Below are 16,068 nucleotides of genomic sequence, written 5' to 3'. Positions count from 1 at the left end.
CAGTCTGTCAGCATAAGCGAAACAGAAGAACACTGCCATTCCTTCCTCTTCCTCCTTTCCATCTCTACAGCCCTGGTTTTGTTTGTTTGTTGTTTTGATTTTATTTTACTTGCTTTGTTTTTATATTGCTGAGCCTGGCCTCAAACTTACATCCTCCTGCCTGAGTTTTCAGAGTAGCTGCAAATACAGGTGTGGACAACCATGCCCAGCTCCAAACCCTTTAAAAACAAAACAAAACAGAACAAAACAAAAAACCTGAGAGGGGCTGGGGTTGTGGCTCAGTGGCAGCACTTGCCTAGCATGTATGAGGTACTGGGTTTGATCCTCAGCACCACATAAAAAATAAAAATAAATAAATAAACAAACAAACAAAGGCATTGTGTCCATCTACAGCTAAAAATAAATAAATAAATAAACAAATAAAATAAAAAGAACCTGAGAAGGCATGCTTGCCTGACCGCAATCAGCAAGAATTCCCTCATTTTACTTGCTGGGCTGAGGATCTCAGATGTTAATAATTAACTCAGTAGCAGGATTATTATTAAGTTGCAGTTTGGGACTACCCAAGTTTTGAAGGGCAAATCTCAGTCTTCAAATTTTGCATAATTCTACTAATTTAGATAAAAGGAGTCCTCACAATATTCACATTTGGGAGCTTATAGAATTCAAAAGTTGCAAGCAGCTATTTTTAGCAAGAAAACCTGGACTTTAGGGTGGTTAGAGAATACAAATTTAAAAATATATAATGGTACCTTTTTTTTTTAACTGGGTGATGGAGGAGGGACTCTTGATTCATTCCTACACAATACATGTAATTTACAAATATTGTTTCTATTTAATGTTATAGTTTTGGAGATGAAAGTGACATACAATGAACTATCTATTTAATGTGTACAGTTTTAGAAGTTTTAATATATGTATGTACCTATGAAACCATCGGTAGAGAAACTTCAATCAAGATAAAGAAACATGGGCTAGGGTAGAGCTCAGCGGCAGAGCTCTTCTTGCCCAGCTGCACGAGGCCCTGAAGTCTATGCCTACTAGTAGCATGGTAGGATATTAGGGGAGAGGAAAAGGAATAGATCTACCCATCACCTGCAGGCTTCGTCCTGTACCTCTGTGATCCCTCCTTTCTGCCTTCCTCATCACAAGGCAATCATGTCAGTAGAGAATAATTTGCTTTTTCAGAATGTTATGTAAATTGAATCATATAATGTGTAGTTTTGGGGGGTTGATTTTTATCACTCATTATAATTTGAGCATTATCCTGTTTGATGTGTGTACCAATAGATTGCCATTTAAAAGTATAAATATAGCTGCCATTTTGTAAAACCTCGGAGCACATTTTCAAGATTGCTTGAATCTGCTTTCTCATATTCCAGTACATCCGACAGGGATATGGAATATGTAAGGAGCTTCAAAAACTCAGTAGCAAAAACGAAACAAAAAACAATTTAAAATAGGCAATGGATCTAAATAGACATGTCTCTAAAGAAGACATACAAATGACTAACAGGTATAATATGAAAAAAATGTTCAATATCAATAATCAGAGAATGCAAGTCAAATCCCTATAAATGAGATATCACCTCACTTCAATAAGAATGACTACTATCAAAAAGACTAAAAATACCAAGTGCTGGCAAGGACTTGGAGAAAAGGAACCCTTGCATGCTGTTGGTAGAATTTAAATAATTACTACTGCCATAATGGGAAATGGTATGGAAGTTTCTTTAAAAAAAAGGAATTAGCACTCCTAGGTATACAACCAAAGGAAAGTAAATCACTATTTTGATGAGGTACATGCACACCTCTGTTTATTGCAGCATTATTCACAATGGCTATGAATGTAAACAAAGGTTCCATCAACCAATGAATGGATAAAGAAAACTGTGACATATATATACAGTGGAATACTGTTCAACCATAAAAGAATGAAACTCTTGTCATTTACAACAATACAGATGCAGATAATTAGGTCAAGTGAGGTAAAGATACAGAAAGATGAGCAGCACATGATCTCACTTATATGGATAGAAATTGGGGGTAGAATGGTGGTTACTAGAGAATGAAGAGAGCTGAGGGGCAGGGTGGAGGGGGAGGTTGATCAATGAGTACTGTTTCAGGTAGATAGGAGGAAGAAGTTGTAGTGTGCTGTTTATTGCACCATAGTGTAACTATGGATAGCAGTTGTGTACTATATATTTCAAAAAGCTAGAATTAAGGATTTTGGATATTTTCAGCACAAAGATGTGATAAATGTTTGAGGAGACAGATCTGTTCAACCCACCTGGGTGTGGTGGTGCATGCACATGATCTCCTTAGGAGGAAGAGGCAAGAGATGGCAAGTTTGAGGTCAGGCTAGACAACTTAGTGAGACCCTGTCTCAAAATAAAAAAAAAATTTTTAAAGAACTGGGGATGTAGCTCAGTGGTAAAACTTCCCTGGATTTAATTTACACTACCAGGAAAGAAAAAAAAAAAAAAAAAAACAAAACAAAGATGTTTAACCTGATTATACCATGTATACAGACATCAACGCATCACATGGTATGCTATTAATATATACAATATACAATTGTGTTTTATTTATGACTTCCTCAAAAGAAAAGGAAAGGTATGTGATAAAATTCAACACACTCATGGTAAGTTCTACATGCCGTCCTGTCTGCTCACTGAGTACTAGCCCCATAGCTTTATTATCTTCCAAACATTTCCTTTTAGGTAACTCACCTTAGATTCAAACTGTTTTAAGTCAAATCCATCTTCTTCATTTTCCCCTGATTTTCTTATATTAACTAATAGCACTATCATTCTCCCATTCACTGAGGCCTAAACATTTTTTTTTATTTAGTTTTTACAAGATACAAATAACATAAAATAGGCTACCATAACATTTTCATGTTTACAGCTTAGTCATGTTAAATATGTTCAAATTGTTGTGCAACCAATCTCTGGAACTCTTCTTACCTTGCACCAGTGAAACTCCCTACTCATTAGCTCCTCATTTTTCCCTTTCCCTCACACCTTACAACCATTACCCTACTCTTGGATTCAAATAATTTGACTATTTTAGGTACCTCTATAAGTGGACTCATGAAATATTTTTTTTCTGTGACTAGCTCATTTCACTTAGTCTGAATAATGTTTTATTCAAGTATGTAACACATTTTATTTACCTGCTCATCTGTAGGTGGACCTTAGGTTATTTTCTACATCTTGGCTATCTGAATAGTGCTATAGTGAACACAGGAGAGCAAATATCTGTTTGAGGTCCTGATTTCAATTCTTTTGGATAAGTATCAAGACTCAAATTGCTGGCTCATTATGGTAGTTGTATGTGCAATTTTTTGAGGGAAGTCCATACTGTTTTCCATAGCTATTGTACCATTTTGAATCCCCACCAATAGTGTACAAGGTTCCAATTTCTGCACATTTTAATTTCTGCACCACACTTAATATCTTTTGGTTTTTTGGTATTAGTCATCTTAGCAGGTGTCAATCTTGTGATGCTATAACAGAATATCACAACCTTGGTAAGATCTGAAGAAAAAAAATGATTTTCTCACAGTTCTGGAGGCTGGGAAGACCAATATCAAGATGCTGGCTTCTGGTGAGAGCCTTCATGCTGTGTCATTCCACAGTGGAAGGTGAAAGAGGGTCATAGGGAGGGAGCTGGGAGACAGCAAGTAAGCAAAAGAGCATGTGCAAGAGAGGTAAGAGAGGGGTGAACCCACCTATAATAAACACTTTCTTGCAATAACAAACCCACTTCTATGGCAATGACAATCCACTCTTAATCACCTGGTGTGAGGTTGTTATCTCATTGTGGTTTTGATTTGCATTTCCCTGATAATTAGTGATATTGAGCACCTTTATATGTTCTTATTGGCCATTTATATGTCTTCTTTGGAAAAATATTTGCTTAAATCCTTGCCTGATTCTTAATTGAGTTAGTTTTTTAGTTTTTAGGTATTTTTTATATTATTGAGTTATAGGAATTCCTTATTTTGCATAAACCCCTTGTTAGATGATTTGCAAATATTTTCTCCCAGGTTACCTTTTCAATCTGTTGATGGTTTTAGTTTCTTTTTTAGTTTGATATAATCTTGTTTGTGTATTTTTGCTTTGGTTGCCTGTGCTTTTGGAGTAATATTCAAAAAGTCCTCACCCAGACCAGTATCATGGAGATTTTCCTTTATGTTTTCTTCTGGGTGTTTGATATTTCTATTCTCTCAGCCAAATCTTTAATTCATACTGAGGTGATTTTTGAGTCTGGTATAGGGTTGAATTTAATTGTTTTGCATGTGGATGTCCAGTTTTTTCAGCAACATTGTTGAAGGAACCGATATTTCCCCCATTATACATTCCTGGCCCCTTGGTTGAAGGTAAATTTGACTGGTGTGTAGATTTATTTCTGGGCTGTCTTTTTAGTTCCATTTATCTATATGCTTGTATTTTATGGCAGTTCCATATATATATATATATATATATATATATATATATATATATTTATTTATTCTAAGCAGAAATATTTTTTAGCATGCCTTTATTTTATTTTTTAATGCAGTGCTAAAGATCAAACCCAGTGCTTCACTCTAGGCAAGCACTCTGCGACTGAGCTACAGCCCCAGCCCTTCATGTTGTTTGAATTACTGTAGTTTTATCATATATATTGAAATCAGGAAGAGCAAAGCCTCTAGCTTAGCTCTTTCTCAAGACTGTTTTTGCCATTTGTGTTGTTTTGTAGTGTTTGTTATTGTTATTATTTTTTGTTTTGTTTTGTTTTTTTGCATTGCTGGGGATTGAACACATGACTTTGTGTGTGTTAGGCAAGCAGTCAACCACTGAACTGCATCCCAAGTTCATTCTGTTTTTAGAATGTGAATTTTAGAACTTTTTTCCTAATTCTGTGAACAACTGGTGGGATGTTGTGTGTGTGTGTGGGGGGGTGTGTGTGTGTGTGCATGATCATGTTAGTGGGGATTGAATCCAGGGCTTATGTATGCTAGTTATGTTAGTCAGACTTTTGTTGCTGTGACCAAATATCTGACAAGAAAAATGTAGAGGAGGAAAAGTTTATTATGGCTCATGGTTTCAGAGGTTCAGTCTATGGTCAGCTGACTCCATTGCTCTGGGTCCAAGATGGGCTGAAGGGCATGGCATAGAAGTACTACTGCATTCATCACAGTCAGGAAGCAGAGAGATGGGAAGGGGTGGCAGGAAAAATGAAACTTTCCAGGGCATGCCCCCAGTAACCCACCTCCTACAGCCACGTCCACCTACCTACAGTTACCACTTAGTCTGTTCAAACTAGGTTAGATTGATTAGGTAACAGCTCTCATAATCTAATCATTTTACCTCTGAGTATTCCTGCTTTAACATAGGAACATTTGGAAGACATCTCACATACAAACCGTAACAGGCTCTCTTCCTCTCTTCCTCTTTTCTTCCTTTCCCCATTCCCTCCCATCCTCCTTTTCTTCCCTTCCCAGGGAATTTTGAAAGAGACTGCATGAAATGTATAAATGGCTTTGGATAGTATGGACATTTTTTTTTTTTTTTCAGTGCTGGGGATTGAACCCAGGGCCTTGTGCTTGAAAGGCAAGCACTCTACCAACTGAGCTACATCCCCAACCTAGTATGGACATTTTAACAATATTAAATCTTCAAATCCATGAACCTGGGATGTTTTTCCATTTGTTTGTGTCTTTATTAATTTCTTTATTTGATATTTTACAGTTTTCAGCAGGTCTTGGTTTTAGTGCGGTTGTAAATGGGATTTCCTGATTTCATTTTCAGATGGTTTGTTGTTACTATAGAAATGCAACAGATTTTTGTATGTTGATTTCATCTTTTGCACCTTTACTATATTTGCTTATTAGTCCTTCACTATATTAGTTTATTAAATGCAGTCTTCAGGGTTTTCTCTATATAATATCATGTTGCTGCCTACAGTGATAATTTGTTCCTTTCTGATTTAGAAGTCTTGTGGCTGGGGATATAACTCAGCTGGTAGAGTGCTTGCCTTGAATGAATAAGGCCTTGGGTTCAATCCCCAGCATCACAAAAACAAACAAACAAACAAACAAAAAACTGATTTAGATGCCTTTTCTTTCTTTATCTTGCCTAATTGTCCTATTACTTCTGGAACTGTGTTGAGCAAGAGTGGGGAGAATGCGCATCATTGCCTTGTTCTTCATCATAGAGGAAAACCTTTCAGTTTTTCACCTTTATATATGATGTTACTTGTAGGACTCTCCCCCTGCCTCCCATCACTTGTACTGGGACTTGAACATAGGGGCACTTTACCGCTAAGCTACCTCCCTAACCCAATTAATTAATTAATTAATTAATTAATATATCTATTTATTTTTGAGACAGAGTCTTTCTAAGTTGCTGAGGCCAGTCTTGAACTTACAGGCCTCCTGCCTCAGTCTCCAGAGTTAACTACTATTACAGGCATGTACCACTGCAACCAGCCATCTATACAATTTTTATATATAGCCTTATGTTGAGATAGTTCCAATCATGAAAATATGTTGAATTTTGTCAAAAATTTTTGACATAAGATGGTCATGTGATTTTTATTCTTCATTCTGTTGATATTAGTGCAGATTTTCATGAGTTGAATCATCCTTACATCCCAGGAATAAATACCACTTGGTTATGGTTTGTGATGCATTTAGTGTGATGTTGGATTTGTTTTGCTGGGGTTTGTGGTGAGAATTTTTGCATTAACTTTCATTGGTCTGTAGTTTTCTTTTATTGTTGTTTGCTTATCTGCCTGTGGGATTGGGATTACCTCATAAAATGTGTTTTTTGGAGTAGTATCTGTTAGGTCAGAATTTGGGCGACTGTAGGGGGCAGAGCTGAGCAACTCAGACAAAGGGCAACACCAAACAGTGACCAATCAAACGAGCAGGAAAACTCCACTGACCCTTAACATCCACCTGTCACTCAGCAGGATCCCTGCCCATTCCAGCCTATAAAGACCCTGGGCAGTGGGGGCGATTTTCTCCGGGTCCCTACCCGACCTGTACCCCCCGGGGTCTGGGAATTTCGATGGAGAGCCAAATTCCAATAAAGCTTGCTTGGGCCGCTAACAGTGACCCCCCACTCCCCGCGCGCCGAACTTACAGTATCAAAAGGATTTGAACTTACGCTTCAATGTTAAGGTAGATTTCCCCAGTGAAATCATCTGATCCTGGTCTTTTCTTGTTGGAAGGTTTTTGATTAGTGATTTAATCGCCTTACTTATTATTATTCAAATTTTCTATTTCTTCATGATTCAGCCTTAATAGGTTTTATTTGTCTAGGAATTTATTTATTTCTTCTAGATTATTCAGTTTTTGGCATATGATTTTTCATAGTAGTCACCTGTAATCCTTTGAATTTCTGTGATATTAGTATAATGTCTCCTCTTTGGTTTCTGTTTTAATTTAATCGAGCCCTTACTCTTTTTGTGGGGTGGGGAGTATCCTAGGTCAAGTTTCACTGATTTTGCTTACCTTTTTTAACCCCTTTCCTCTGCAGGTCTAGGGATTGAGCCGAGGGCCTCACACATGCTAGGAGAGTGCTACCACCAAGCTACCAGATCTTGTTTATCTTTTCAAAAACACTGTTAGTTTCTCTTCTTTTTTTCTGTTTATCTTTTCTCTAATTCCTTTATTTATGCTCCTATCTTTCTTTCTTTCTTTTTCTCTTTCTTTCTTTCTTTCTTTCTTTCTTTCTTTCTTTCTTTCTTTCTTTCTTTCTTTCTTTCTTTCTTTCTTTTCTTCCTTTCTTTTCTTTCTTTCTGCTATCTTTGAATTTGGTTCATCTCCTTTTTCTTGTTCCTTGATGTGTAAAGTTAAGTGTTTTGGTTTTTTTAAGAGCTTCTTCTTTAACATGGACATCTATCTTTATAAACTTTCTTTTTAGAACTAATTTTGCTACATCCCATAAGTTTTAGTATGTTATGTTTCCATTTTCATTTGTCTCAAGATATATTTTGATTTCCCTTTTGGTTTCTTCTTTGATGCAATGGTTGCCAATTAATATATTGTTTAATTTTTGTGAATCTATTATTTTTCCTCTTATTTTTAATTTCTACTTTCATGCCATTGTGACTAGGAAAGATACTTGAAATGATTTAAGTTGTAATGAATTTGTTAAGACTTGTGTTGTGGCCTATCCTATATCAGGAAGAAAAATCCATATGAAATTGAGAAGAATGTGTTTTCTGCTTCTGTGGAAAGAATGTTCTGCATATGTTTTATACACACACAAAAATACACACATAAATTCTGTTATTATTTGTCTTATATATTAATCTGTTCCGATGTTAAGTATATTAATATTTATAACTGTTATATCATCTTGATAATTTGGCCCCTTTGTCATCAATTAATGACTTCTTTGTCTCTTTGGACACTTTTTGACTTAAGGTTTATTTTGTCTAGTATCAGTGTAGCCCCTCTTGCTCTCTTTGGTTACAATTTTTATAGTATCTTAAAGGAAAAGTGTATCTCTCATAGGCAGCATACAGTGGATCTTGCTTTTTTTATCCATTCAATTACTGTATGTTTTTTGATGGAGATTTTAATGCATTTATATTTAAGATAATTATTGATAGGTAAGGGCTTACTGTTGCCATGTTGTTGGTTTTTGACTGTTTTATATTTTGTTTCTTCCTCTTTCTGTCTTCCTTTGTGATTCGATGACATTTTGTGGTAGTATGCTTTGATTCCTTTCTCTTAATCTTTTTTTTTTTTTTTTTTTTTTTTTTTTTGGTACCAGGGAAAATGGCTGAGGCTGGCTTTGAACTGGGATTCTGCCTCAGCCTCTCAAGCCTCTGGGATTACAGGCTTGTGCCACTGCACATGGCTTCCTTTCTCTTAAATCTTTTGTGTTATGCTCTAGTTTTTTTGTTTGTGTTTATTATGATGCTTACATGAAATACTTTACTATTATAACATCCTAATTTAAGCTGATAGCAGCTTCAGTTGTGTGCAAAAACTATACTTTTATTCCTCACTTCCACTTTTTAGGAAATTAATGTTACTATTTACATTTTTAAAAAACATTGTGTATCCATTAACAGAGTATTTTTGGTTATAGTTTTCCTTCTTTCTTATTTTGAAACAAGGTCTTGCTAAGTTGCTGAAGCTAGCCTTGGACTTGCAACCTCCCGCTCCAGCCCCCCAGTTAGCTAGGATTTTGGGTGTGTGTCACCATGCTGGGCTAGTTGTTTTACCCATTTCGTTTTATTTTTTTGGTACTGGAGGTTGAACCCATAGGCAATTTACCACTGAGTTTATGTATGTATGTAGGTATGTATGTATGCATGCACACATGTATGTAGAGTCTTGCTAAGTTGCACTAGCTGGCCTCTGGCTTGAGATCCTCTTGCCTCTATTTCCCAAGTTGTTGGTATTATAGGCATGTGCTGCTGTGTCCAGTTTGGTATTTATTTTTATTTTTTATATTTCTTTGGCAGCACTGTAGACTGGTCACTTTTTAAAATACATTTGTCTTTTCACTTTTATACTAGAGTTGAAGTTGATTTATGTACTAACATTGCAGTATCACAGCATTCAGAATTTGCCTATGTATGTACCAATGCCAGTGAGTATAATTATACATTCATATATTTCATGTTGTTAATTAATGAATTTCCAGCTTGAAGAATTGATTCTATCATTTCTCATACAGCAGGTCTGCTGGGGATGAACTCTCAGCTTTTACTTGGGAAAGTCTGAAAGTATTTATATCTTCATTTCTTTAAAAAATTTTTTTCTTTCTTTTGTGTGTGTGTGTGTGTGTTGAAGATTGAATCCAGGGCCTTGTACATGTCGGGCAAACACACTACCACTGAGCTATACCCCAGCCCCTCATTTCTGAAGTATATCTTTATTGGGTATACTATTCTTGCTTTGCAGGACTTCTTTTTCTTTCAATGTTTTAAATAAATCATTTGGCTCTCTCCTGACCTGCTAATTTCTGCCAATAAATATGCTGATACTCCTGTGAGAACTCCATTATGTGTAAAGAAACACTTTTTTCCTTGTGGTTTTCAAAATTCCTTTTGTCATTGATTTTTGTGTGTGTAGAGGGATAGGGATCAAACAGGGCCTTATTCTTGATAGGCAAGCACTCTGCCAGTAAGCTAAATCTCCAACCCCTGGGTTCAACTTTTTAGAGGTCCTTTGGCTCTTGAATCTGTTTTTTCATTTATCTCCCCAAATTTGCCAAGTTTTTCTTACCCATCTTATCTTTTTTTTTTTAGTTGTAGATGGACACAATATCTTTATTTTACTTATTCATTTTATGTGGTGAATCTGTTGAATCTGTTTTTTCATTTATCTCCCCAAATTTGCCAAGTTTTTCTTACCCATCTTATCTTCTTTTTTAGTTGTAGATGGACACAATATCTTTATTTTACTTATTCATTTTATGTGGTGCTCATTTTGTATAGTGCTGAGGATCAAACCCAGTGCCTCACATATGTGAGGCAAGCACTGTACCACTGAGCCACAATCCCAGCCCCCATTTTATCTTTTTTTTTTTTTATTGTAAACAAATGGGATACATGTTGTTTCTCTGTTGGTACATGGCGTAAAGGCATACCATTTGTGTAATCATAATTTTACATAGAGTAATGTTGTTTGATTCATTCTGTTATTTTTTCCCTTACCCCCACCCCTCCCACCCCTCTTTTCCCTCTATACAGTCCTTCCTTCCTCCATACTTGCCCCCCTCCCTAACCCTAACTCTAACCCTAACACTGACCCCTCCCTCCCCCCATTATGTGTCATCATCCACTTATTAGCGATATCATTCTTCCTTTGGCTTTTTGAGATTGGCTTATCTCACTTAGCATGATATTCTCCAATTTCATCCATTTGCCTGCAAAAGCCATAATTTTATCATTCTTTATGGCTGATTAATATTCCATTGTATATATATACCACAGCTTCTTTATCCACTCATCAATTGAAGGGCATCTAGGTTGGTTCCACAGTCTGGCTATTGTGAATTCAGCAGCTATGAACATTGATGTGGCTGTATCTCTGTAGTATGCTGATTTTAAGTCCTTTGAGTATAGGCCAAGGAGTGGGATAGCTGGGTCAAATGGAGGGTCCATTCTAAGTTTTCTAAGGAATCTCCACACTGCTTTCCAGAGTGGCTGCACTAATTTGCAGTCCCACCAGCAATGTATGAGTGTACCTTTCTCCCCACATCCTCGCCAACACCTGTTGTTGCTCGTATTCTTGATAATTGCCATTCTAATTGGGGTGAGATGGAATCTTAGGGTGGTTTTGATTTGCATTTCTCTTATTACTAGAGATGTTGAACATTTTTCCATATGTTTGTTGATTGCTTGTAGATCTTCTTCTGTGAAGTGTCTATTCATTTCCTTAGCCCATTTGTCGACTGAATTATTTGAATTCTTGGTGTAGAGTTTTTTGAGTTCTTTATAGATTCTGGAGATTAGTACTCTATCTGAAGTATGATTGGCAAAGATATTCTCCCACTCTGTAGGCTCTTTCTTCGCATTGCTGATAGTTTCCTTTGCTGAGAGAAAGCTTTTTAGTTTGAATTTATCCCAGTTATTGATTCTTGCTTTTATTTCTTGTGCTATGGGAGTCCTGTTAAGGAAGTCTGGTCCTAAGCCGACATGTTGAAGATCTGGACCTACTTTTTCTTCTATAATTTGCAGGGTCTCTGGTCTGATTTCGAGGTCCTTAATCCATTTTGAGTTTAGTTTCGTGCATGGTGAGAGATAGGGGTTTAGTTTCATTCTGTTGCATGTGGATTTCCAATTCTCCCAGCACCATTTGTTGAAGAGGCTATCTTTTCTCCATTGCATATTTTTGGCCCCTTTGTCTAGTATGAGAAAATTGTATTTATTTGGGTTTGTGTCCGTGTCCTCTATTCTGTACCATTGATCTACCTTTCTATTTTGGTATCAATACCATGCCGTTTTTGTTACTATTGCTTTGTAGTAGAGTTGAAGATCTGGTATTGCGATACCCCCTGTTTCGCTTTTCCTGCTAAGGATTGCTTTAGCTATTCTGGGTTTCTCATTCTTCCAGATGAATTTCATAATTGCTTGCTCTATTTCTGTAAAGTACGTCATTGGGATTTTAATTGGAATTGCATTGAATTTGTATATGAACTATTTCATTATTTTTCTCTTCCTTTTGAAAACTCCATAAAGCATAGAAGGGCTCACTTGTGTTTTATAAGTCCCGTACATTTTTCACTCTTATTATTTCTTATTTATTGATTTTTGTTTCTCTGACCAGATTTTTTTCTTGGGGGGGCCACTGAGAATGGAACCCAGGGACACTCTACCACAGAACTGCACCTCCTTTATTGCCCAGGCTGGTGTCAAACTTGCACTCTTTTTGCCTTAGCCTCCAGAGTTGCTGGGATTGTAGGTGTGTGCCACCATGCCCTGCTAACCAGATAATTTCAAATTACCTGCTTTAGAATTTACACATTCTTTCTTTTGCTTAATAAGAGTCTGCTTATTCTATTGAAATTTTTGTTCAATCATTACATTCTTCAGTGCTGTTTTTTGTTGCTTCTATTTGTCAAACAAATTTTTTGGTGTATTTTTTTTCCTAATTTCATTTAGTTGTCTATCTTTGTTTTCTTATATTTCATTAAACTTCTTTTAGAAGAATATTCTGAATTTTTTGTCATTTTGTAGAGCTCCTTTCCTTTAGTGTCAGTTATTGGAGCTTTATTAGTTTCTTTTGAATTGTTGTCACGTTTCCCTGATTTATTGTGATCCTTGTATCCTTACATTGTTGTCTGTGTATTTGAGGAAGTAATCACCTCTTCCAGCATTTGTAGGTTTCTTTGACAGGAAAGCACTAGCTTTTAGTCCAGCAGAGGGTTCTGGGTGGGCCAGTCGGTAGCATGTCTGGGTAGGTAGGTAGGGCTTGCTTCTGGGGTCACCCATCAGGTGTGAATGTTACCCTTTCTCTGAGGTCATATGAGACTGCTGAGTGAGCTCTACAATTGTTTGTGGTCTGGTGGCTTTACCAGCAGTGCTCCCTGGCCAGGGTGGTTCTGCTTGCTGTCCTCTGTAATTGGGCAGGGCTTCTGGCTTTGCTCTACCAAGAGGTGAGTTCATTGACTGGGCTCCCCCGCCACCCAGGTCAGGTCGGGTCTCAGGATACATCTCACAGTGAATCTGATTTCAAACTAGACTCTGTAATTGGACCAAATCACTGGCTGTGATATATGATGGAGCAAGGTCAAGCCCCCTTGTTCGGAGGAGGGCAGCTGCTTAATGTGCCCTGGTTAGGTGAGGCTGTAGAGTGAGCTACACAATCAGGTAGGGCCATTGGCTCTAGCCATGGATGTGCTCTGTGATCTGGTCTGTCACACATTGGGCTCCTCAGTTGAGCAGGACCTCTGCTTAGGGACCCGGGCTTGGCAGAACTGCTGACTGCTCTGTAGACAGATGAGGCTGCCAGAACACTACAGGCTCATTAGTCAGGCAAGGCCTCCAGCAGGGATACGATGCCACCACCAAGATCTGCATGCTGATTGCTATGAGCTCCAAGCCCCTTCTTTGTTCCTAGCTGATGCCAGGTATTTTGGCCTCTCCAGTTAACCCCAGTATTCCCTATGAGGTGATTCTTAGGCATCTGTGACGTCCCCCAGAACATTTTGACTAGTAGATGTTTGCCTCAGATTCTCTCTTTCTTTAGAAACATATTTTTAGATGTTGATAGACCTTTATTCTATTCATTTATTTACATGTGGTGCTGAAGAATCAAACCCAGTGCCTCACACATGCTAGGCAAGCGCTCTACCACTGAGCCCCAGCCCCTCAGATTCTCTTTTACCCCCTGGAGAAAGTGTAGGCTCAGCAGATTCCTCTTGTGTGGTATTGTGCTGGCTTGGTGGAGAGGTGCTGCTCCTATTCTGTTGTGACCTTTGTCAGGTTTTGTGCTCCAAGAGGGTGACTCAGCCTCACTCTCAGGTTCTGAAATTTGCACAAGGCTTTTCATGTCTGGATTTTTGCAAGTGAGTATTTCTGTAAGGGGAACTAGAGCTGGGACCCTCCTATTCTGCTGCTTTTCCATGTCAGCACTGTAACTTTTTTTAAAATTTACTTTGAATCTAATATTCAGTAATAAAAGATGACAAAAATTTCCTTGAATGTATAAGCCAGGTGATAATTACTTCTGCTAATAGATTGAAATCACTGTGTTTCAGATATATTTATCAAACTTCTCCTATCTATATTCTTAGAAGAGTTAAGATTTATTTGAAGAGCTAAATCTTTGCTGACCTCCATAGATCTCTAGATTATTTTCTCTTTTTACTTTACCAAGGGGGAAAGCATTTCTGTCACAATTGTTATGTTCTCAATAGATCCTTTTTTTTTTTTTTTTTTTTTAATATGTGGTGCTGAGGATCAGGGCCTCACAAATGCCAGGCAAGTGCTCTGCCACTGAGCCACAACCCCAGCCCCTACGATGGTTATGTTTTCCAGTAAGTCAGAGTATATTAGTATTTGACATTCATTTTATACTTATAATCTGACTTTCATCTCTTAAATGTAAATTTCACATATTAATTCAAGTGTGAATGCTGATGGGCATCTTGTGATTTTTGTTGTTTATATGTCTACTTTTTTTTTTTAAGTACAGAATCTGCTTTAGCATTTTGTGCATGTAGATTTTTTTTAATTCATCATTTTATTTGTTTGTTTTGTTTTTTGGATCCAGGATCTCACTATATTACCCAGGCTAGCTTTTTTTTTTTTCCTTTTATTAATGCAGTATAGTTATACATAGTTGTTGGGTTCATTTTTTATAAAATCATACATGCGTGGAATTTGATTTATTCCATTCCAATCCCCATGTTGCCCCCTTTCCCTCTTTTCTCCCCCCACCATTCTCCTGTCTTTAATGGTCTTCCTTTTACTTGTTAATTTATGTATTTTTGTCTGGTACAATTTTTGCAGGGATGGTCATACTAGGGATAGAATCCAGGGGCACTTTACCACTGAGCTATATCCCCAGCCCTTCTATTTTAAGACAGGGTCTCACTAAGTTGCTGAGGCTGGCCTCAAACTTGTGATCCTCTTGCCTCAGCCTCCCGAGTTGCTGAGATTACAGGCCTTTGCCTGTAACAACATCTGTTTTGTTTGGTACAGTTTATACATGTGATTTTGTTAAATTCGTTCCACAATTTCTCCCCTTTCCCATCTTCCCTACCCCACTCTTGATCTCCTTTTACTCCTCTGATCTTCCCTTTTATAATATCCAACTTTTATAATATCCAACTCTCCCCCTTTCCTTTTTTCTTTCATTTTGCTCTAACTTCTGTATATGAGAGAAAACATTTGACCCTTGTTTTTCTTAGTCTGTCTTATTTTACTTAGTATGATGTTCTCCAGTTCTATAGGTTTATTGTCAACTACCATAATTTCATTCTTATTTACAGTGGAGTAGGACTCCAATGTGTACGTATGCCACACTTTCTTTATCTATTCATCTTTTGATGGACATCTGGACTGGTTCCATAATTTGGTTATTGTGAATTGTGCTGCTATACACCTTGATGTGACTGTATCACTGTAGTAAGCTGATTTTAGTTTTTTTGGAGTGGGATAGCTGGGTCACGTGATAGTTCTGTTCCCAGTTTATTGATAAATTTCCACACTGCTTATACAGTCCCACTGACAATGTATGGGTGTATTTTTTCCTCCATTATCTTTGCCAGCATTTATTGTTATTGGTATTCTTGACAATTGCCATTCTGAGTGGATTGAGATGAAACCTTATTGGAGTTTTGACCTGCATTTACCTGATTGCTAGAGATTTTGAACATTTTATCATGTATTTCTTGGTCATTGTGTTTCTTCTTTTGAGAAATGTCTGTATAGTTCTTTTGCCCATTTATTAATTGGACTATTTTGGGGTTTTTATTTGTTTGTTTTCTTTTTCTGATGGTAAGCTTTTTGAATCTTTCATATATTCTGGATATTAATTCCCTGTTGGAGGGGTAGCTGGCAAAGATTTTCTCGCATTTTGTAGGCTCTCTCTCCATG

General features: G+C 37.2%; 1 protein-coding gene across 8 annotated transcripts in view; it reads right to left on the bottom strand.

The window, feature by feature from the left end:
• The window catches only part of TMPRSS12 (transmembrane serine protease 12), a gene marked incomplete at its 3' end in the record, with an annotated part of 91,687 nt that overhangs the window by 33,650 nt on the left and 41,969 nt on the right, over nucleotides 1-16,068 (bottom strand). Inside the window, exon 4 of one of the 8 annotated variants that reach the window (XM_079139823.1) lies at nucleotides 151-218. The exons of the other annotated variants lie outside the window; for them this stretch is intronic. Coding sequence (XP_078995949.1) covers nucleotides 151-218 — 68 coding nt within the window. The remainder of the gene's footprint in view (nucleotides 1-150; nucleotides 219-16,068) is intronic. 8 annotated transcript variants of the gene reach the window in all.

Source organism: Sciurus vulgaris (assembly GCF_902686455.1).
Source record: "Sciurus vulgaris genome assembly, chromosome: 5".
Classification (NCBI taxonomy): domain Eukaryota; kingdom Metazoa; phylum Chordata; class Mammalia; order Rodentia; family Sciuridae; genus Sciurus; species Sciurus vulgaris.
This window is presented reverse-complemented; position numbering and strand designations above follow the sequence as displayed.